Source organism: Crocodylus porosus, unplaced genomic scaffold (assembly GCF_001723895.1).
Source record: "Crocodylus porosus isolate Cpor-Errol unplaced genomic scaffold, CroPor_comp1, whole genome shotgun sequence".
Taxonomy (NCBI): Eukaryota; Metazoa; Chordata; order Crocodylia; family Crocodylidae; genus Crocodylus; species Crocodylus porosus.
Window position 1 is genome coordinate 77,855,935 of NW_017728886.1, and position 23,618 is coordinate 77,879,552.

Consider the following 23,618-nt stretch of genomic DNA (forward strand, 5'->3'; position numbering starts at 1 on the left):
CAGTTATAAACTCCTGCAAGACCGTTTCAGGCTGGACATAAGGAAGAATTTCTTTACTGTCCGAGCTCCCAAAGTCTGGAATAGCCTGCTGTTGTAGGTGCTTGAACCACCTCCATTGAACACCTTCAGGAGTAAATTGGATGCTTATCTTGCTGGGATCCTATAACTCCAGCTGACTTCCTGCCCTTTGGGCGGGTGGCTGGATTTGATGATCTTCCGAGGTCTCTTCCAGCCCTAATGTCTATGAAATCTATGAAAAATAATGCTATTATTTTTATTGTTATTCCAGCCCAATGCAGAACTCATTAAACCTAAACTTGCTCCATTAAATGAAGGTGGGTCAGAGCTGCTAAACAAGGTAGGTGTTCCATCTTCTGACATATTTGTGATAAATGCATATTTTGTTTTATTCTGCTGAATCTAGAATCTACTGAGTAATCAATGTTTCTGTAATCTATCAGATGCCATTTAGAAGTTATAGTAATGTACTACAGAACTTTAAAAAAAAAACTGCAACAACCTAAATAACACACAGTCAGTCATCCTTTGGTGGAGGGGCCAAAACTTAGACCCCATTCTGCCATTTAAAAAAAAAAGTCTTTGTGTGGCAAACTTCTTTTATGGGTATAGATCACTTATACTGCTAAAAGTAATGTCTGTACCTAGTCCCAGTGCACTACATATATGAAATTTTCTTTTGCCCATACGTTTTAGTAAAATCCATTATGGGTTCACTATCTCCATTTAATGAATATGTTTTTGGGAGTCTGACTTATTGTTGATATTTCAGTAAAATGGACTTCCTTCTGGAAAGTAGATTAAAAGAGGTATGACACCTCATTGAAATGAGTGGAAGATCAGAAATTTCTCAGGTTGCTAAAAGTAAAGTTCCATAAGGGGGTTGCAGGTTTGTGGTTTTGTTTTCTTTTCGCAGAGGGAAAAGAGGGGACAGCAACAGGGACCAAAGGTTAAACTTTTTCTACACGAATCACAATTTAAGAGGAAAGTGTTAGAATTTGCCTTTCCTTGATTTTGCAGATCTCTGATTTTTCAGTTGCTGTAGGTTTTTAAGATTGCTGTTAACGAGTTCAATTTTTTTAATATTGAACACAAGAACCATTCATACTGGTATTAAATTTTTTAGCTTATTTAGTAGTTTAAAGAAATCATGCTTGCCTTATAACAACTTTTCAGTATGCAGGAAATCAAAAGATTTTCAAGGATAAAGTGCATTTTTCTCTCTCTTAGCCTATATCACCAAGATGACAAATCAAGATCCTTATTTATAAGATGATTTCTTTTGTGACATGCATTTTCTCATTAATACGTTTTACTTTTGTTTGTAACTGGACATGATTAGAATATGAGCAACTATGTATGGGACTCGCTGCAGTTTTGCTTAAATGGTTTTTTAAACCTAATTCATAGTTTCAGTTGCAATGGTAAATTTACTGTTGCTGCTAACTTTGTTTTCTGACGCCCTATTATATTTTCTGACACAAAACAAGAAGCAGTAAATAACTGAGCTAGAACAGACCTGTGAGAGTGGCAGCGACAGTGTTACAAAGGCAGTCCTTTTCTGTAGTATGAATGTTTTCTGGAATCCCTATACAGAGAAGAAGGTTTAAAGGATGTATTCAGAGAGAGAACACATTTAAGTATTTCTTCAAGGTATTAATGTTGAGAAAAGTCTGTTCTGTAGTGTCTGAGTACATACTTTATAGCCTCTGAGCTATGTCACTGGAATCTGATTTTAGAGGTCTTAATGTTAAAGTGTAATCCATTAAGATATCTGTATCCAACTTCTGGAATCATTTATATCAGTACAGGTACTCCTCACTTAATGTTGTCCTGGTTAACATTGTTTCGTTATTATGTCTCTGATCTATTAGGGAACATACTCGTTTAAAGTCATGCAATGTCCTGTTATAGCATTGTTTGGCCACCACCTGCTAGTGAGACAGGCAGTGAGACAGGGGGTGCAATGTGCATGTATGTATATGCACATGGCACCAGGCAGCCTGCAGAGCAGCTCCAACAGGTAAGTGTGGTGGGGGAGGGGGAGAGGGATTGAGGCCCCAGGTGGGGCTTGAGTCCCGGGGCCACAATGCGTGGTTGCAGGGCCCCAGCAGAGAGCAGGACGAGCCACGGGTGGCTCATCTGGAGGGTGGGGGCTGGCTCCCTGCTGCTGCGCACACACTTCCAGGGGGCAGGGGGGACTCGCAACCCACCAGATCTGAACCTGCGGCAGATGAAGGCTACAGACGGAAGCTTCCACCTTGTTTCCCTGCCCTGGGGCCTCTGCAGCCCTGTGGGCACAACCCAATGTGGCTGGAGACAGTGGGGTGGTGCGGGGATCTCCTCGCTACTGTGATCTCTTTCCCTTCCCCCCCAGCCCCCACCACTGCTACCCTGGCATCGCACCCCCTGCTAGTGCCACTGCTTTGAAGGATGCAGCCCCACGAGCAGGGGACATGTCGCCAAGGCAGCGGTGGGGGGAGCTCAGAGCGGCAAGAAGATCACCACATCGCCCCAGTGCTGCCTGCCATGCTGGGTAGTGCCCACAGGGTTGCAGAGGCTGCAGGGAGCGAAGCAGGGCTGAGCTGGCAGCAGCTACCAGCTTCTCAGCGCGGGTTGCTCCCTGCTTCCCTGCCCCGCAGCCTCTGCGGCCCTGTGGGCCCAACCCAATGTCGCAGACAGCAGTGGGGTGGCATGGGGATCTCCTCGCCACTCCGAGCTCCACCCCTCATCCTCCCCGCCCCCCCCCCCCCCCCCCGCCCCCCCCCCGCTGCCCTGGTGCTACACCTCCTGCTTGCAGGGCCTGTGCCCCTTAGAACAACCGATGAGCAGGAGGTGTGTTGCCATTGGCTGGGGGGTGGGTTGCAGCAGTGAGGAGGTGCTCATGCCACCTCAATGTCCCCAGTCGTGTTGGATTGTGCCCACAGGGCTGCCGGAGGTCCCAGAGTAGGAAAGCAGGATGGGAGCCCGCATCAGGAGCCTGCCCCGGGTACAGATGGGGAGGGGGGAGCGTGGGTACCCTGCCCCCTGGGATTGTGCATGACAGCAGGGAGCTGGCCCTTCCCTGGACCTGTGGCCCATCCTGCTCTCCGTTGGGGCCCTGCAGCCATGCATTGCAGCCTCAGGCCCCAAGGCCCACCTAGCTGGGGAGCAGCCCCAGCTCTGCCCAGCTCCCTTCCTACAGGGGCCTCAATCCCCCTCACCCCTCTCCACCGCTTACCTGCCAGAGTGCGCGCAGCAGTGGAGAGTCGCCCTGCCTGAGGCTGCAGCACAGGGGAGTGGGAGCAGGGGGCTGCAGACCTGGGTGTATGATGTCTTTTGACTGGGGAAAATTTTCCCTGGAATCTAGCCCCCCCCTATTTACAAAAATTTTTATGGGGAAATTGGATTCGCTTAACATTGTTTTGCTTAAAGTCTCAGTTTTCAAGAACTTAACTACCATGTTAAATAAGGAGTAGCTGTAATGTCTTGGCTTGCCATTACGTGCAGTATTCAATGAAATTGTGTTGATAAGAAAAAATAGGATTTAAATAAAGTTAAATTGCTTGTGATGTTTTGCAGTTATTCTTAAATGTCTGAATAGCAGACCTCCCATAGTGAACATAGCATTAAAAGTGAACTCTTTAGCTTTTAAAGAATGAATGTTAATATTAAGCATTTAAGGAATATATGTAAGCAAAACTGATCTCATGTTTACAAAGTAAAGCATGTGCAGAGTGGACCTTAAATATTTAAGCTATGTTATTTTCTAACTTGAGTCTTCACCTACAACTTAAAAAAAATTCTGAGAGTTACTGAAGGCTTCCTTAGCTAAGAGAGAATTTTATGGAGAGTTTTCCTGACTTTCAAGAGTTTACCATATTTTTGAACAGAGATGGAGAATAAATTGCCAAATGCCTATTAATTTGAGGTTGGATTAGACTATAGTTAATATTTGTCATCATTTTCGGTTTGATGCTACTTAAATTCTCTGCCAGATTAGGCAAAATGCTCTAGAGTCTGCAGGCTTAAATCCATATGGAGAGAAACCAGTGTCCCATGATGATTGTCATCTTTTTAATCATTCTGCAAGTTACCTAGCTTTCTAAGCCACAGAATATATTTACTTTCCCCCACCCCTCCAAACAGTGGAAGTGACTACAAATAAGTTAAACTCAGTCATGCAAGAGTGAGCATTGTCAATCTAATGCTTGTTTATTTATCCAAGGAAATTGCAAGACTTCAAGAAGAAAATGAAAAATTGAAGACCAGACTCAAAACTATAGAAATACAGGTAAACTCATTATGAGCTTGGCTGAAATTCACAAAGGAATGTGTACAAAAATGTCTGGGGGGAAGAAGGGGGAAAAAAAAAAAAAGCGGGGGGGTGGGATTTGGCAAAAGATCTAAAAAAAGAATTTGTAGAGATCCTGCATAATCATAATAGGAGTTCAGTACTCCCAGGCACCTAAATTTTCACCCAGAAATGCTTGGGTCCACTATCAAGTATGTCCAAAGGTGCCACCATTCTGGCTGAACCAAGCATTTAAGTATCCATAACCTGCCTACAGCTGATTGGGTTTCACAAATCGGATGTCCCATTCCCTTGTCTCAACTGAACTTCAGCACCTAGATTGGGTTTGTGAATTCCACTCTTGCTGCCAGGTACCTAACTTGTAGGCATGGGAACACTCAGAACCTCCCAACCCAAATTCTTTTGTGAATCTTGCCCTTTAAAAGCTTAATGTGTGTATACACATATACATATACCCAAAAATGTTTAAAGATTATGACCTTCGCTTATTTTCAGTAAAAAGCTTATTGGACTTTGTTCCTAATTTATTTCAGGCTACAACTGCATTGGAAGAAAAATCAAAACTAGAAAAGTCACTGAAAGATTTACAGACGATTCAAGATGAAAAGGTAAAATAAGTGCTCAGAAAGCCAACACATTTAGATTAGACCTGACAGATTATAGTTAGTGCTTTTTGGCACATAGATTCAATCCACTATTACCATAGTCCTAATAATTACAGTTATGATCCTACATAAGAGATTATCAAAAGTACCATTCAAGAATGTTTATGTTCTCTAAAGCAAAAAAGGAAAGTTTTGTCAGAAAACTTCATTTTAATTTAACTAGCATTTGTTTCAAATTGTTTGTGTGGGGTTTTTTTCCCTTTTGACACCTAATTTCCTTTCTAATAATAAAATACCCTTTTTTTCCCCCAGTAGAGTATGGTATGCTGTTTTACTTTCCAAAAAGGGCTATGCTTCTGGCTCCCATCAGACTCAGACTTTTAAAAACTTAAATCCAAATATACACATATGCCCAGAACCTATACCACTATAGGCAAAGCTCCTATTTACATTGACTTCAGTTAATATGAATCAAATCCATGGTCATTAAATTAAAAATAAGCTTAAAATGAATTAAATGCTGTCAAATTGTTCTGCGTTAATTTGTAACTACTTGAATTGAGGTCCTCAAACGTCTGTAAAATTTGATGATAAAGTATGATTAACTGTTGCAGGAAAAACACAGAAATTTAAAAACCTCAGTTGGTTGATTTGGTTGAATAAAATCTGTTTAGTTTCCCATGACATCGTTTTTAAATCTGTACATTTCTTCTCTTAATGGTAAATTGTAAAGCATATTTCAAAGCAGCTTTAACAAATTATTGGAAATATGTTTAGTCTATTTTTGTGTGTTTAAGAAAAAAGTTAAACCTGATATTTCAAATGTGTATATATGCCCTTCCAATTTTCATATTTTGATTCAAATTTCTTTCTGTTTTGCTTTCTAAATGGTTTATGGTATGTACTTTATTTCACTTGTGCACTATCACGCTTGGAAATAATTTTTAGAATATTTTATTTAATACAATGATAATATTTAAACAGAGTTTGATTTCACATCACAGCCAATATTTTCTTTATCTGGCTTGTTAAATCTTATACAACCACAAATGGAACTGCAGTTATAGAATCGGGGCCAAGTCTTGCATCCTTAGCTTGGTTTTCTGGGATGCTTAATACCTGAAACTCCTTTACGTTATTACCTGTTGTCTAGCACTTTAACTTCCTGTTCATAGAATGCATGTCTAACTGAATCCATTATATTTTTGTGGATAAATATTTACACCAGTTGAAATATTTTTCAGTCAGTCTACTAGATTCATGGTTATTTTAAATGGTTGTCTTTAAGGATTTTGATTTCCTTCTCAAAGTAATGACAACCATACTGGAATTATTTCTGTTCTGAAACTTACAAAAAACATGTTTTGCTAATGGGAAGAAAGAGAAGGAATATACTACACATTTTTTTTAAATGATTACATGGCTAGCGTCTGTTTTATGATATAGTTGGTATCACTGTGCAATTTAGCACAGTGAACTTAATTATTTTACTAATATTCAGCCATGCCCTAATGGTCCAGTTTAACTTAGTTAAGGATACATACATACTCTTAACTTCCTTCATCATCCCAGCCTAGGATAGATGATGGCCATGTCTATAATCAATACTGTATTTATCTGAGTCCAAGATGACTTTGAATTTAAGACTACCCCCAATAATTAGATTCTGTTCATGGATACACTGCACAAATTCCGACTGTGGAACATCTGGCTAGGCAGAAATACAGCAGAGAAGCACCTGGGGGTTCCAGTGGATTATAAGCTGAATATGAGTCAACAGTATGATCTTGTTGCAAAAAAAGCCAATAGCATCCTTGGTTGTATCAACAGGAGTGTCATTTGTGAATCAAGGCAAGTGATTCAGCAGTGGTGAGACCTCACCTGGAGTACTGTGCCCAGTTTTGGGCCCCCAAAAAGTGTGGATCATTGGGAAACAGCCCAGCATAGGGCAGCAGAAATGATTAGGGGCCTGTGGGACAAGACTTATGTGGAAAGGCTAAAAAAACTAGGGCTGTTTAGCTTATGGAAGAGAAGACTGATGGGGGACTTGATAACAGTCTTCAAATATTTGCAGGGTGATTGATTACAGAGATGATGGAGATGGGCTTTTCTCTGTGGCTTGTAGGGGTTAGGAGTAATAGCAATGGTCTCAAGCTGCCGCAGGACATTTAGGTTAGATATTAAGAACTTTTCTGACTATGAGGGTGGTCAGGCATTGGAACAGGCTATATAGAGAAGTTTGTGGGATCTCCATCCTTTGAAATTTTCAAAAGTAGGTTAGGTATGTTTATCTGGAATGGCTTGGTATGGGATGATCATGTCTTGAGCAGGGGCTGGACTAAATGACCTTATGAGGTCCCTCCTACCCCCACTTCCTATGATCCCAAAATGGTATAAATAAGACAATTATCTAATAAGAAAATTATTGGTTGTCTTATTTGCTTCCCCTTTCCCTCCTCCTGCTGTGATAGGGAAGGCAGTGGTAGGGAACAAGGGGCCCCCTTTGCCCTCCCTGTGTGTCCCACCTGCCTTTGACCCCTCCCATGGCTGTGACTGACCCCCGTTACCTGTGCCCCCCATAATAAAATGAAGCAGCCTCTGAGAATTTGAAATTTGTACTAGGCAGAAAAGATTCTTTTCCATTCACCTTTTAAATAGTATTTATTGACTTTTTTTTTTCTTTTAAAAATCTAAATACAGTGTTTTGTTTTGTTTTGTTTACTACAGTGGATTCCTCTTATTGGAAAAGATGGTTTGATTTTATTAACCAGCTGATTCCATTAAAAGGAGACCCCATTTTTTTAAGAACACAGATGCTCACTCCTCCCCCACAGCCCCCTAACCCTGCTTGTGCCTTTCACTTCCTTCCCCTGCCCCCCAGCCCTGCCAGAGGGGGCCCCCAGCTGCCAGGGCTACAGTGCCAGGGACCTGTGTCTGCAGCCCCCTTCCCCTGGCAGAAGGCAGTGGGTTCAGCAGCAGAACAGAGCCCAGCTCCCCACCTGCTGCTGGCCACTATGGGCTTGGGCACGGGGGTTGGGGCCAGCTCCCCAGCATGGTGCACACTCCCAGAAGGGCAGGGGGGACCTGGGCCTCCCACATCTGTGCACAGGGTGGGGGTGGGCGCAGGCAGTGAGAGCAGCAGTGTGGGGGTAGCGCCCCTCAAAGCTACTGTGTATGCAGCAGGCACGCGTGCACAAACTTCTCCCTCGACAAACTGCCCATGACCCCATCCCACTCCTGGCTGGGGCCCCAGCCCTGCCCAACTTCCTCCCTCCCCCTCTCCCTACTGGGGCTCAATTCCCCCCTCCCACCTCCTGCATCCTCCTCCCCTCCCCTTACCTGTGGGAGCTGCTCTCCAGGCTGCCGTGTGGCCATGTACATGTCTAGTACATGGTGCCCCCTGCCTGACTGTCCTCCTCCTGCTCTCTCCTAGCCCCCTGCAAGCTGGAACTCTGCCAGCTTGCAGAGGGCTGCAAAATTCCTGTGCTGTTCCAGTAAAATAATTCCAAAAACTGAAAATTGTGATTCTAATGTGAGTGAGTTTTACACATAATATATGAATGGTTTTGGTTTCCCCATATTGATTAAAATAAGCAGCTGATTCTATTAACCAATGATTCTATAAAGCAGAATCCACTGTAGTTTGGATTCTGAGTTTTCTTAATATTTGTTTAAAGCAACTTTTAAAGAAATTGTTTTGAATATATTCAGCACATTTTAAATGCAGGACTCGATTTATTTGCGGGGAAAATCATGAATAAATATTTATTCTGATTCTTCTTTTGAAGACTAATATAACCCAGGATATCAGTGAACTGGAAAATACAGTGGCTACTCTGAAATGCCAGTTTGAGAAGACACTGAATGACAATACTGCAAACCAAAAATCCTTGGAGGAGAACTTAATGACAACAAAGCATGACCTACTCAAGGTTCAGGACCAGTTATCTATAGCTGAAAAGGTTAGCTTCTTATTATAGTGTACATGTTAGCTTGTTGGCCACTTGCATTTAGACTAAATATGTGCCTTATACCTCATAGTAAACATAGGGAGGAGCTGCCGCCTCCTTCTTCCCCACAACCCCTGATTGAGCGGCTTGTGGCTTCATCCCCTGCCCCAGCTCCACTCCCTCCCTCACTGGGGGGGGCCTCAATTTGCCCTTTCCATGACACTTCCCTTCCCCATGCCCCTTCCTCCCAACAGACTTACCAGCTGGACACTACTTCAAGCTGCTGGGCTGTACATCAACAATCGGATAGATATTGGCCGATATGGCTGGTCAATAGTTGGACATTAGTATTGGCTCAAAAAATCTGTATCAGTGCACCCCTAGCATTTGTAGCTGTTGATATGCCCAAGAGGCCCAAATCAGTGGCTGACAAATGTAGTTTTTTACTTTATTAAAGGTGTCCATCTGACTGGTATAGCTATACACAGCTATATTGTAGTGGGCACTGTGCAAGCAGATACCCCTGGTTTCTTCATGTAAGAGGTTTGTTGGTATTTTAAAAAAAAAAAAAAGATAGGATGATACATACACAAAATGTTAGAAAGCAAGTCTAGTTGTCTATCAAACAACATGACCAAGAGCTAGAAAAGTGTTTCAGAATACCAATATAAACACTTGAATATTGATTTGATGTGAACTGGAATTTAGATAGCAACTGCAGCAAGAGTTTTGACCTGGAGAAAAATCATACTGAACACTGGTCTGAAGTGAGAGAACAGAATTTTAGGCTTAAAAAATTCAGTCTCCACAGCAGCCCTGTCGCGTGGAGGCCTGCAGCTTGACCAGGCGGCTGCTGTAGGGGATGAAGTCTGCAAGCAGCCACTGCTAGAGTGCTCCCCCCACCAACACACACTCAATCCTTGTTACTTTAAAATACATAAATGATGCACTGGTTTTCTGCTGTGCAGGAGCTGGAGAAGAAATTTCAGCAAACAGCTGCTTACCGCAACATGAAAGAGATACTCACCAAGAAGAATGAGCAGATAAAGGAGCTACGGAAAAGACTTTCAAAGTAAGTGGTGGTGTTTTATCTCTCCTCACAAGATGCTTGTTCTGCCTCCTTATTGTTTCCATGAATGTAAAACATTCTCTAAATCTAGATTATACATTCAGATTTGTTTCTTCAGCTAAGAGGGCTGTTCTTCAAGCTCTTGGTGATGCCAGCTTTTATCAGTGTTCTCTTCAAAACATCAGGGCTGCTTTTTAATTACACTTTTCAGAAGAATCTGTGCCAGCAACCCTTGGTCATTACCTCTGAAGTGCAGTCAGATGGCAGAGACAATAATGATAGAAAAGAAATTATTATAAGGACACATATCACTTTCAAAAAATTATGGTCAAGAGTCAGAGCATTTTTCCCCCCCACCCCAAGATCCACATATGAAGACACAGAATGAGTGGTAGCTGCTTCTGGCGAGCTTGCAATACCCACAAACCTGTGCAGGGGAAAAAGGATAGATACAATAGAGAGAGGTGGCCCTGCATTAAGTGTGGGGGGAAGAGGCACGTTGGTTCATGTCAGGTAGAAGGAATCCCATGGCTTGAGGGAATGGCTGGCAGCATTACTTCGTTAGAGAGGAGGCTTCCAGGAAGTGGTGGTGAAGACTAACTTGTTGCTGATTCTGGCTGCCTGAGCATAGGGTCTTTCTGAGGCTGTTTGTGGATCTTGAAGTTTGTGAGTGGGCCTGTGCAACTGCCACCAATAGAAATTGGAATCAGTGACTGGTATGAGAGTCATTGAGGAGATCACAGAAACAACTATACTCTAGCTTTCATTTCTTTCTTTTAGGTATGAAGCAGAAGATTAAGATTTGAAGCACATTTGATATGTCAAGAAGCTGCCACACACAAAATATGTAGACTATTGTGTTACTTTCTAAGAATTTGATTTGAATGGTCTATTTTCTGCTTCTGCCATTTAAAAATAGCATTTTATGACACTAAAAATCCTGCTTGAGTTACCTGAGAACAGTTTGTTGTGCACCCCAGTTCCTGGATTCATGCCTTTTTTTAATAGTTGAGTTTCTCTGGTCCCTAGGAATAACAAAGGCTGAATTAAGATGGTTCTTTACAAAGAAAGAAGTTTTATTTTTGTTAAAAAAGCCAAAAAATAAAACAAAATACATGAGTGTTTCTGTAGATTGCTGTGACAAATTCTAAGTATTGTTTCCCTGTAATATACATGCCCAAGAGGTGGCATTTTCTGGAAGAATCACACCAATAAAAATAAGAAACAAGAAAACAAGCTAATTTCACAGAATTAATCTTCACATTGGATGCCTGATTTCCTGAATATTTGCTGAAAAATGTGTGGAGTGTGTATTCAAGCCAAATGATGCCTCTAGTGGGGAAAAACTAATTTTTCCCTTGAATATGTTAGACATAAGCACTAGTGCTGACGTCTGCAATATATCACAGATCTAAATTGCTTAACAGCAGTGCCACCAAACAGAAAATTATCCTTTGCTACATCAGAAATAGTTAATGACATTTTAACTTTAATATTGAAATTCTGACTTATTTATAAATATTTGTAATGTTAATATGATGATAGGTTGGAGAAATACCAATGGGTCTGGTGATAGAACAACTTTTTATAGAAGAGCATAAAGCAGTGTGTGGTAGATTTTTTCCTTCAGTTCTTATTGCATCTTCAACTAGATGAGTTTATTTGTCGTCTTCCAGCCTCTTGAGGATACATGTTATCTGTTTGTATGTGTTCATATATATGTTGTATACTACTCTAAATAAAGCTATTTTATGTTTTCAAACAGTTTAGGGAGTAGTTTCTTTTTAAGAGCAGTTTATTTGCCCCTTTCTCATAACTTCATCATCCTCATGAAGGAGGTAGAGTTGTTTCTCTGTGTACTTTAACATTCTTGTTTGTTTTGCAGTTTAGAAGCGGGGCGGATGTAGGATTTTTAGAAGTGGGAGGTGCAAGATAATGTAGTGCATTATCACATAAAACACAACAGTAGATGTTTTACTAATATTGCAGGGCCTAAGGTCTATATTATTTGACTTCAAATCAAAGCAAGAACAACTGTAACTTTATTGGAATGTACCTTTATCATGACCATCAGAGTTATGGATACCACCTCTGAATCAGAACTTCTTAGACCTTAAATGCTGGAGGCTGCAAGTGAATTTGTGTAATTTCCCAATTAATCTTGATCTCTCAACTTTAACACTCTGTTATATAGTAAGTGCCGTGTATCTTTCCACCCTGCCATTTAATAAGCATTACTTAAATGAACTCCAAATGTTGAGGAGGAGCTTGTAGATCACAGGATTTCTTTCAAATACTTTTCCCCTCCCCAGCACATTAGGATTAATTGAGTTGTGTCTATCTCTATAAACAGAAATCGGAGCTGGCCAGCTAGGACTTTAGCATCACCTAGAATTCTTACTTCATAGAATTGTCCTGGAACATGCCCATTGCCTAGTACAAGGATTTTAGGGTCAGAAATAAGAGGGTAAAAGCTAACTACAGTGAGTTTCTGAGTTCAGCTTTGCAGTGGTGATACTCATGGTAAAGTATTGCTCATTAGTGAGAAGTTTATTTTTCCATTTACTGAAGTTAAGTTGGAATTGAGTTTTTCCAGTAGAAAGCAATATAATAATGCCTTTGAATATTTTTGCCTTTTGAATATTTAGGAACACAAACAACTGTTATGAACACATTATCTAATAGCATGAAGATATAACTTCCTGTGCTGTGCACCGAAAATTGCCAATGATGTCAACAGTTTTTTATGTGCACAAGAAATTAGGGAAATGAGTCCTGCTGTCATTTTGTGCAACTAATTTTCATTGAACCCAGTAAGTCATGTCGCAGCCCCTTCTCTGAACAGTTAAGTAACACAGGAGCCAGGTCCAGTCCCTGAGATGTCTTCCCTGGAAATGAGCTTTCTGAGTGCTTTGGGTTAATATACCTTCTTTTACATTACATTTTCTTGTGGAAGGCTGGGCATTGTAGAGAAACCTTGCTCCTACAATTCCAGATTCTTAGAATGATACCTTAAGTTGGGGTTGTGGTCACTTCCCTAAATTATGCTAGTGAAGAACTGATTGTGAGATGGTGTCTTGGCATAATTTTGCACACAGCCAGTTTTGCACACCCTACCCCCTCTAAGCTGGGTCAAACATAGCTCACAAGCAGTTCAGGATCCAGGCCAAATAGCAGTTTCCGAGTCCAGTCCTGTAAACCGCACAACCCAATATGCAGAACAGATCTGGGACTGAGTGGCAAAACTTCTACAAGCCTCCTCATTTTAGCTTAACTTCCATCTGCTCGTCTGTGCACAGCTGATCATTCATCTTCACTAAGCTATTCACGGTTAAATCAAACAAAAATCAGTAACATCTGCAGACAGGTCTGGAACAGGAGTCATCAGCTTTCTTGAGCAGGTAGCTAATTGGCCGGAAGCTAACTCGGAGCATCTGGTGGAGACCAGGAGATCCCAAGTAATTTTAAACACAGAAGTTGCCCAAGAGTAAGTATTGATTCTAATGCCTGCAAGTACTCACTTAACCTGAGGAGGAATCCACAGGATGAGCAAAGTGGCCTGTAAACTGCTGTGACCCTTGTGTAAACTCAGTCCTCTCAGTCCTGCCTGAGGTGGGTACTGGTAAGCAACATTTGCTAATGCATAGCTAAAAGGGATATGTTTAATCTGGTTCCCAAAAAGCATAGCTGTATGTTGGTCAGTTGAAACAAAATGCTCCTTTGTAAATCAAGCTTTTCCACCTATGCTATCTTATTGCTTTATGCTAAAAACAGTTGGCTTTCCAGGTGAAGAGGACCATTTTTGTCAACTAGAAGTAGGACTTCTAGCCCAAACGTTAAGCAGCACTCATTGATTTGCAATGAGAAGCAACCTTTTGAGAAGAATTGCTGTTTTCTAACCAAGCATGAAACAAGGAGATGTGTTTTTGGAAAAGGTGGGAAAGAATCATGAAGTGGCCCCTTGAGCAGCCACCTTATTGTGAAGGGACTGGTGTACACCATGGTGGGGGGAGCATTTGGTAGCCCTTTCCTTCCCCCTTGCATCTACAACTCCCTGACATAATACTGACTTCCTTTCTTAAAGTACAAATCCCTTCATGGATCCAACTGCTCAATGTGTGAAAATTAAAATAGAATTTCCCCCACTTCTACAGTTCCATGCTTTAGAAACTTTTATTGAAGGGGAGCTCCAGACTGTCCCTGGCTCTGCTGTTGACTTGCTGTGTGGCCCAGCACAACTTTAAATCTGAGCTTTCTGTGATGAAGAATGATTTGGGTTGCCTCAACGTGAGTGTCCTGATTTTCAGACATCTTAGCAGAGCTTGAGTCAGAAGACGGTTGCTCAGTGTGGTGGCAAGGACTCCACACATCCAGCCAAACCCCCAAGAGCCCCGTTGGACCCACAAGGAAAATGGCAGAGGATCCAGAAAACTTACCTGTGAGGCAAAGAGAGTTTGGAACAGTACAGCATGTGGTACTGTAGCACTGCTTTTTAAGCACGCTATTGGTGTGGCTCAGCAGCATCCAGCTGATGTCAGCCCCAGGCACTGCCACAGGAAATTTTAAAAGGCACAGATGGTGCCGAAGAGCTGGAGGGGGAGGAGATAGGGACCTGACTTAAGGTAGAATGAGCCCGAGAGTAGGAGATGTTGAGGGGCATCAGAGTACTGGGGCACCCAGGTAGCTGCGTTCCCACCAAGATAGGGCCATGAGAAGGCAGGCACTCCTGCTAGTCCTTTTAACCTCCCTCTCCTCCCTTGCTTCCACCTGGAAGGGAGACCTAGGAAGGAGGTAGCCTGCTGGGGCTTGTCTCAGCTTCTCCGAGACAGCCCTTTGGTTATTTTATTTTATTTCTTTTTGCATGTAGGTTTTTTTGAGGACCCGTTGGGTCAAGAGGGAAGGGAAGGCTCAGAGCCATGAGCCCAAGGATAGGGGTTGGTGTCAAGCAGCAAAAGAGAAGACTGGGCACACTCACACCACACCCTGAATTGGCGCAGCATAGGGCTGGATGTCGGAGCTTTAGTTGGCAAGACGTGAGCAGGGCAGGAGAGCTGGAGCAGTTACTGTGGATTACAAAGTATCAACATCAATGGTTGGCAAGTGGATGGAGTGTAGGGGAGGCAGAGCCCCAAGTCAGCCCTGGCCAATACTGTAAGTGCTCCTATGGGGACCCACCTGTTACATCATTGAACCCTCCCTTCTATTGAAACATCATCAAGAAGTGGCAGGCAAGTTGGGGAAGGGCCCTGATCAGGGTAATCTCATGGTCATTCATCAGTAATACAGGCGTGACAGTGGTGCATTGGCCAGGAAATATTGGGATAATGAATCGGTGATCCAGACCTGGGGAAGTAACCACCATGCAAGTGGCAACGATGGCACGTGCAAAACTGCTAGGCCAGACCCTTCAGGCCATAAGCCAAGTATTAGAGAGGTGGCAGCAGCAGGGAGTGCCCCAACAAGATTGGCTCCAGAGGAATTTATCTTTGTTTAAAATGCCACATGTGACAAAAGACGACCCCAAGGCCTACGTAGAGGGGTTTGATGTCTCTTCATATTGAGCTGGATCGCTTTCAGTGGGCCCATCAGCTAGGGACTCTGGTTATTAATAAGGTTCAGGTGGCATACCAAGCCTTCTCTAGCAAAGAGGTATGCAACTATGATACAGTGAAGGCTGCAATCTTGCACCGCCTAGAGATCAATCCTGAAAATTACAAACTATCCTTCAGGGCCTGTAAGGCATGCAAGGAACAGAGACCTCGTGTCCTGATATAGTAGCTGAGGGATGTGCTGAATAAATGGCTCCCCCACAGGCTGTATGATCAGGATGGGGTGGGTGATTTACCAGGTCCTCCTGGAACAATTTCTGTGGGACTTTGAGGAAGCGGTACAGCAGTGGGTGTGCCGCCACCAGCCACATAATTGTAATGAGGCACTCTGTTTAGCAGAGGCATTCACAATATCTGAGGGTGAGCGTGGCTGTAGCAGAGGCCTCCAGCACCCACGCCACAGTGCACCTCAAGAGGAGGAAAAAGAACGGGACACAGAAAGCAGTGCTGTGTGGGTTGGTATGCTACTGCTGTGGGAAAGTGGGTCACATTTCCAAGGAGTGTCAGCTCGGCCTAAGTGATCTGGGCAGGTTAGTGAGGCCAACAGTCCTTCAGGCACGGACCCAGGGAAGGGGAATGGGCTAAACCCATGGACTGTAGGTATGGCCCACCAGCCGAAGAAGGTATGTGGAAATGCCCTGGTCATTGTCACCTGGGTTGAAGAGTGCTTGGTGAGAGCCACCCTGGATACTGGGTGCTCACAATCCCTCATCCAAGCTGAACTCATGCCAAAGCTTGAGGTTTGCTGGGCCAAGCTGCTCCCAATGACATGTATTTTTGGAGCAGAAATGCAGTTCAACAGCTGCTTTACACCCATCCGTGTGATGGAGTTCCAAAGGGAGCTGAGAGTGGGGCTCATCCAGAAGTTAGCCTGTGAGCTGGTTGCCATCAGGGAGTGGAAACCCACATGTGATGTGTTACAAAGGGTCAGAGCAGCTGAAGAGGAGCGATGGCAGCTGTAACGGGGCAGTGGGTGGCTAGGGGAGCTGGTCACCCCAAGTCCCTCCAGAAGTGAGGAAGACAAATCTGCAGCTCAGTTCCAACAGGCACAGCGAGACAACCCTGACCTGCAGTGTTGGTTGGAAGAGGATCCACGGGAACGTCCCTCTACTAGAGACACACAATATGAGGTAAGAAGAGGCCTCCTTTACTAGGTCAGGAGGGGCCCTAGGATGGGGGAGGAGTTGCTGTAGCTGGTGGTCCCGAGTGTGTTCTGCAGGGCCATATGGCATTTGGCTCATGCCACCCCTTTAGAAGGTCATCTCAGGTGAAACAAAAGAAAGGCAAGGATCTCATGGAATTTCTTTTGGCTGGACCGTCAGGAGGAGGTAGACCGGTGGGGAACAGCCTGTCCTGAGTGTCAAAGGACACAAGACCAGAGGCCTCCAAGAGCCCCCTTACAGTCTATGCTACTGATAGAGATGCCATTTGTACAGGTGGCATTAAATACTGTGGGCCTGCTCCTGAACAGTAGCGTAGGATATCAGTGTGTTCTAGTGATAATGGACTATGCCACTCATTTCCCAGAGGCAGTACCGCTAAGGTCCATCATGGCAGCCCAAATGGTGGAGGAATTACTTAAGTGGATTGCAAGGGTAGACTTTTCCCCGTGAAATTCTGATGGACCAGGGAACTAATTTTATGTCAGTAAAACATTGATGTCGGTATATCACCTGCAACCAATGGCTTGCTCGAGCAGTTGAATGAAACGATCAAGCAGATGATCCGGTGGAGTGCTCAGAGCAACACTCATAAGTGTAATACTTTACTGACACCATTATTTTTTGTGCTCTGGGATGCACCACAGGAGCCAACACGGTTTTCACTGTTTCAGTTTGTGCATGGCCACACCCCCAAGGATCTAATGTAAGTGCCATGGGAGGAATGGGAAAGATCTGCAGAACCTGGAGTCAGGTCTGAAAGTTATCAACATGAACTGTGCGTTTGGCTACAGAAGGTGCAACAGCTCGCCAACGAGAACTTGAGGGAAGTGCAACGGCAGCAGAAGTCACGGTATGACTGAGCAACAGAGCTGAGGACCTTTCCAGGCGGGACAGAAAGCACTGGTAATGCTTCCCACTTCAGCCAGTAAACAGTTGACACAATGCAAGGCCCATTTGGGGTCCTCCGACAAGTGCAGCCAGTGGACTATGAAGTCCTCAAACCAGAACACTGGCGTGAACGACAAACTTACCATGTAATCTACTCCGAGAGTGGAAGGAGCCCCAGGGCTGGTTGGCTGTGCATGCTGAGGAGATGGAAGAGTTGGGACCCTTGTATCTGGGGTCCGAGGCAGGGAAAACCCCAGAGACGCAGGTCCGGTTTGGGAAGGAACTTGCCCTGATCCAATGGTGGGAATTGGTGGGACTGGTTCAGTCCTTTCAAGATGTGTTGCAGGAGGAGCCTGGATGCGCCTGAGGGGTCGAACACGAGATCAGAACACCGGCGGGTGCCCTGGTCAGAGAACACTGGCACCCCGTCCCTCAACATCTTCACCACACCGTATGCACCGAACTAGAAAGGGTGTTGGCACAAGGCATTATCCAACCTTCACAAAGCCTGTGGCAGAGCCCTGTAGTCCCTATGGCCAAATCTGATGGTTGCTAAGGCTCTGCATTGACTACTGGAGGTTAAATGCCTTGGTGATATTCAATGCCTTCCCCCTGCCTCATATTGTGCACCTGCTGGAAAGGATTGGAGAGGCCAGATTTATGACCACCATCCATCTATCTAAGGGATACTGGCAAATCCTGATGTCTCCCAAAGGTTGTGTGAAGACAGACTTTGGAACACCATGGGGGTTTTATGAATTTCTGTGGATGCTATTTGAACTCAATGGAGCAGTGGCCACATTTCAGAGACGTATGGATTCCCTGATGGCACTACACGCCACCTACACAGCTGCTCATACCAATGACATTGTTATTTTCACAAAAACCTGGTACCAACATCTTTGAGTGGTAAAGATTATCCTGGGGGAACTCAGGGCTGCCGGGATGACGGTCAACCCCAAGAAATGTGTATTAGCGGACAGGGAAACCAAATACTTAAGATTCTGAGTAGGACAAGGGATCATTAGACCATTGACAGATAAGGTTGAAGAGATGCATTGATTCCAGGCCCCACACACCTGAAGACAAACGTGCTCATTTTTGAGACTTATTAACTATTACAGGTGGTTTATACCTATTTTTTGGAGCTGGCAGCCCCATTGACCAATGCCTTACAGGGATGACTAACGGGGTGATTAGTTGGTCCCTAGCAGAGAAAAATAGTGGAGAATTCAACCCTGCATTTCTTAGATGAGTTGCAAAATTAGTTTTGACTTGTTGGAGTTCTTGGGAGGCCATTCTCACTGCATCACAGATGTGAAAGGATCTCTATGGCCCTAGTCTGGCTCCATGGTCACATGAAACTCCAGCCCTCAGCCAGTGGTTTCTTTTCTTCCTTCCCTGACATCCTGTGTCACGTTGCTGTTTATTAGTTAGCTGTTGGGTCTCAGGTTGTTTTTATAGAGCGTTGAGATCTCAGTAAGATGCTGTTACCCATTTGAATGGGTGGGATGACATCACAGGACATTGTGAGGCTTTGTTCAGTTTGTAGAGTGCTTTGAGCTTCTCCCATTAACATACTCCAGAAGTGCAAAACGGGATTCTTCTATTCATAGCTATATAGCAATGCTGTGTCTCTGGGCCTTATTGCTGCTGTTTATAAGTCTGCAAACCATACAGATCTGATTTTGTCCTGTGTTAATTTCTAGGTGAAATTCTAATTATTCCCCTGAATATGATGACCATATCTTTTGAGATTTATTTGAGAATGGAGAATACAATATTGCATAAAGAGACTGTTCTCTGCCTAATGCATCAGATTGCTGACCAACGCCCAATCATCTTCACGCTCAAAGGGGTTGGCACTTTGTGTATCCAAGATCAAAAAGTAAATTTGACATTTTTCGGTGCGTGCTTACGAGCCATGGATGGGATTAGGAATATTCACGATACAGTTTGAAGTGTAAGTTGATCACTTTCCCAGCAGTACTGCTTTAGGAGAAAGCGGGTGGGAATGCCCAGTTGCCACCACCTAGGTTGGAAGGCGCCTGTGAGAGCCACCCTGGGTACTGTGCACTCACAATCCCTCATCCAGGCCAAACGCATGCCAAAGGTCGGGGTTCGCTGGGCTGAGCCACTTGCCATGATGCGTATTCTTGGAGAAGAGCTGCTGGGTCTCAAGTTTTTCTATAGAGCTTTAAGAACTTTCTCAATGAAAATTTTAAACAGGTTACATGCTGTCACAAATGGAATGGGATGGATGACATCTCAGAGCATTGAGTCTTTATTCCTGTTTGTAGAGTGTTTTGGGCTTCTCCTAGGAAGAAGTTCCAGCAATGCAAAATAGGATTCATGTACTTATAGCTGCCATCTCTATGGTGATGTAGTGTCTGGGTCTTATTGCTGCTGTTGATGAGTCTGCTAGCCATACATATCTATTTGTGTTCTCCGACTGTTGATTTCTAGGTGAAATTCCACTGATTCCATTGAATATAAATTCTGTGTCTTTGGAGAGTTCCTTAAAAAGGGAGATGATACAGGACTGCAAAAAAGAGACTCTCCTCTACCTGTCATGACAGATTGCTGACCAATGCCCATTCACATTTATGTTTAAGGAGATTGGCATTTTGTACATTCAGAATGAACAAGGAAATATGAAATTTTTCAGTGGGTTCCTGGAAGCCACGGACAAAGTCAGGAAACTGCCCAACTCACTTCTGAATGTAGGTTAATCACTTTCCCAGCAGTACTTGCTTTGAATCCACCTCAGAGACTATTATTCTGAACAGTTAAGCTGGCTCCATCTGACTGCCAGACTTGTCCACACCTGTACAGGTGTGGGTGCAGAGTGTATAGGTGGTGTGCTGGCAGCCCCCTTGGTTTGTGCAACACTTGCACAGTGATTTTTGAAATCGCCAGCTCCCCAGGTGGTTCCTGCAAGAGCCACCCCTTTTGCAGGGGTTTTACTGTTCAGCCACCTCCCTCACATACTTTCAGTCTGAACCTGACTCTGCTGAGTTGCTACCCAGTGTCTTCCTCTGACTTATGCCTATGTTATCTTCTTACAGCTCTATGGGCCATGAAAAGAGGGCTCAAACTGGTCCACAAACATTCATGAAAGATGAATGTTAATAAAGTAGTATTTTGTACCAGGATTTTAGAACAAGGGTATAAAAAAAAAAAAAATGGGGAGGGGGAAGGGGGGGTTGGTTACCTGCCCGCAGTATGCCGGTTACTGCTGGTCCACAGTTTGCTGGTCCGTAGCTTGCTGGATCGCAGTCGCTTCCAGCCCGTGGCTTGCTGGTCCTCAGCATAAAAAGGTTGGGAACCTCTGTTTTAGAGCACCACCAGCAGTTGTTGTAGAAGTAGAAAGGTTTGTGGTGTCTGTTGTCTGTTGACTCCCCAGAAGTTATTAATCTGCATTGCCTGTTGTCATTACAGAGGCCTAAAACACAAGAATCAGCAGTTTCCCAAGGACTAGTTTTAGGACAATCCACTGCTTCCCTAAAGATCAAATCCTCAACAAAGCTTCCACGGCAAGTACATTGGCTTCCTGTCCAGAGTACTGACCAACTTGTTCAGGTCAGCTATCACTTTGGTGAAGATGCTTAGGGCCCAGCACTGGGAACTAACCGCTTGCAGGCATAGCTATTATGAAAGCCCAGGTCCCAATGTAGGGAAGTATCAGGCAGAGGCTGACAGAAGATTTGCAGTCTTCTGAAGTGTGTGGGGTATATGCAGAGTACCTGATGCATGGCAGCCAAAAAATATTGTGGTCTGGGGTGACCCAGATCACAAACTCATGCCATTCAAACCCTCAGTATTGACCTTTAACAATAAGCGACTCACAATAATTTGACAGAGAAAAAATTTCTCTCTTACACCTCAGGAAAGCAATTCCCATCAAAGCTGCTTTGGTTACTGTCCTTTTTTATATAAATCCTTGGACTTGCATATGCGTTCAGGATGGTTTAGGATCATCTGTTGAAGGCACAGTCTTTACCAAGGTGGTTAGTTATATCAGTCTGAAGTGATACAGAAGGTCATGTAGGGTGGCACTTTAGAGACAAATTGGCTCAGGAATGCATGTGCTTTTGCAAGCAACAAGTTATAGCTATAGCATAGGCTCTGATGCGCTATAGCAGGTTGTTGCCCACAAAAGCTTATGCCCCTCTGAAACAGTTAGTCTGAAAGGTGCCACCCCACACAGTCCTTACAGTAGCTGTCTTGTATGAGTGTGCCCAGCATGTTAGTGTGCCCTGCAATACGAAAATGGTGCTCTCTATTCAGATGCTGGCTTTACAGAATCTTTTGCTTGTTTCCAGCATTGAACAGAAGCAAAACAGTAAGAAAGGAGGCCTGGAAGCCATCAAAAGAGATACTGTAAGAGCCAACAAAGAAAAACCGCTAACCGCACTAGGAAAAGATAATACAGACAAGAAAGGTAGGTAGCATAACAAGCCAAATATGCATACAGATGATTTGTTATCCCCTTATTAGATGATCAGAGTCCCTTTATGATGCATCCTTTGGGATCACTGGATTTCCAGAGGCTGCTTTATTCACCCTGCCCAAACACCTTCCTGCACTGCCTGTCCAGGGAGGGCTTCAGCTGCTTCCTTGCAGTTCTTTCTGGAGGACTTTCTGCTGTGAAGCCAAAAAACCAAAAGGCATAGTAAGGGGTCTGAGAGGAAACCCAGATGAAAGAATACTAGGCCTGTATTAGTAGGCAGCTATTTAATCTGGCTTCAGATCCGGCTGCTTCGGATGCCAGGGATCCGATCTGGAGCTCCAGACCAGGTTTCTGCTTCGATCTGGCCAAAGCAGCTCCAAAGCTTCAGAGCCGCCTCAGAGATCTGGCCATAGGATATAATGGGGAATCAGTGAAATATCTATAACTTTGTTGTTTTTTGTCTGATTTGGATTAAAGGTGCAGGAGTGGTAGACTCTGCTGAGAGCATGAAGCTTGCCAAGTTTCAAGAAGTTCAGTGCAGGGGTTTGGGGGGAACTGCACCCCATATTCTTGAAAGCAAAATTCATGTCACATCTGTGTTACACCACAGGGTGTGAAAACTTCAGGGGTGGTGGCCCCTGGTGAGGCATCAAAGCCTGCCAGGTTTCAAGTTGAAAGGTGCTAGGGTTTGGGGGGAACTGCACCTCAAGCTGCTGACAGGCAAAATTTGTGACATAGATGACCCCATGTGTGTTAAGGTGCAGTGGGTTGAAAACTGCAGGGGTAGTGGCCACAAAGCATACCAAGTTTCAAGGAGATAAGTGCTTATAGGAATGAATTGTGCTTATACAGGTATAATGCTCGTTTAGGCACCTTTATATCAGTGTAACTGTTCCATGCTAGGAACCGTACTGATTCATCCATTTCAGTTAAAAAGAAGAGAGAGAGAAAGAAAAGAAAAGATTATAGTCCTAACTGAGAGAAACTTGTAGCAAAGCTACATGCAACCCAGGTATAATTACCCCTTCCATTCTACTGTGTTTTTGTGTGTGAAATTCCAGTAGACACCATAGCTACATTGGTAGAAAATAGTAGAATGGTAGAAGAATTCAACTCTGCATCTATTCAGTGAGTTGCAAAACTATACTGTTTGGGGTATCCAGAGCTCCCTCTAGCTATACAGAGGGAGAAGATCTCTCTAAATGCATCATCTGGTTCCATGTTCACCTGAAACCCTCATTCAGTGGACGTGGCATTCTCTTCTTTATCCCCAATATCCTGTGAGATGTTGCTAGTCAGTAGCCGGGTCTCAAGTTGTTACTATAGAGCTCTGAGAACCTCCTCAATGAGAATTTTAAACAGGTGAGATGCTGTTAGTAATTGAATGGGGTGGATGGCATCACAGGGCATTGTGAGTCTCTATTCATGTTTGTGGAGTGCCAGGACGATGTTCCAGCAGTGCAAAATAGGATTCATGTACTCACAGCTGCCATCTTTATCATGATCAGGCTCTGGAGCGGTGAGAGATGCACGGGTGAAGCCCGCTGCGCCCCCGCTCCCCCGAAGCCC

General features: G+C 44.0%; 1 protein-coding gene across 1 annotated transcript in view; it reads left to right on the forward strand.

Moving 5' to 3' along the window:
* LZTFL1 (leucine zipper transcription factor like 1) overlaps positions 1–11,701 on the forward strand; it is a 17,879-nt gene extending 6,178 nt beyond the window's left edge. The window contains exons 5-10 of the mRNA XM_019537180.1: positions 290–358; positions 4,226–4,291; positions 4,846–4,920; positions 8,706–8,879; positions 9,836–9,939; positions 10,717–11,701. Of these exons, the coding sequence (XP_019392725.1) occupies positions 290–358; positions 4,226–4,291; positions 4,846–4,920; positions 8,706–8,879; positions 9,836–9,939; positions 10,717–10,735 (507 nt within the window). The 3' untranslated portion in view covers positions 10,736–11,701. The remainder of the gene's footprint in view (positions 1–289; positions 359–4,225; positions 4,292–4,845; positions 4,921–8,705; positions 8,880–9,835; positions 9,940–10,716) is intronic.
* The last annotated feature ends 11,917 nt before the right edge of the window (positions 11,702–23,618 follow it).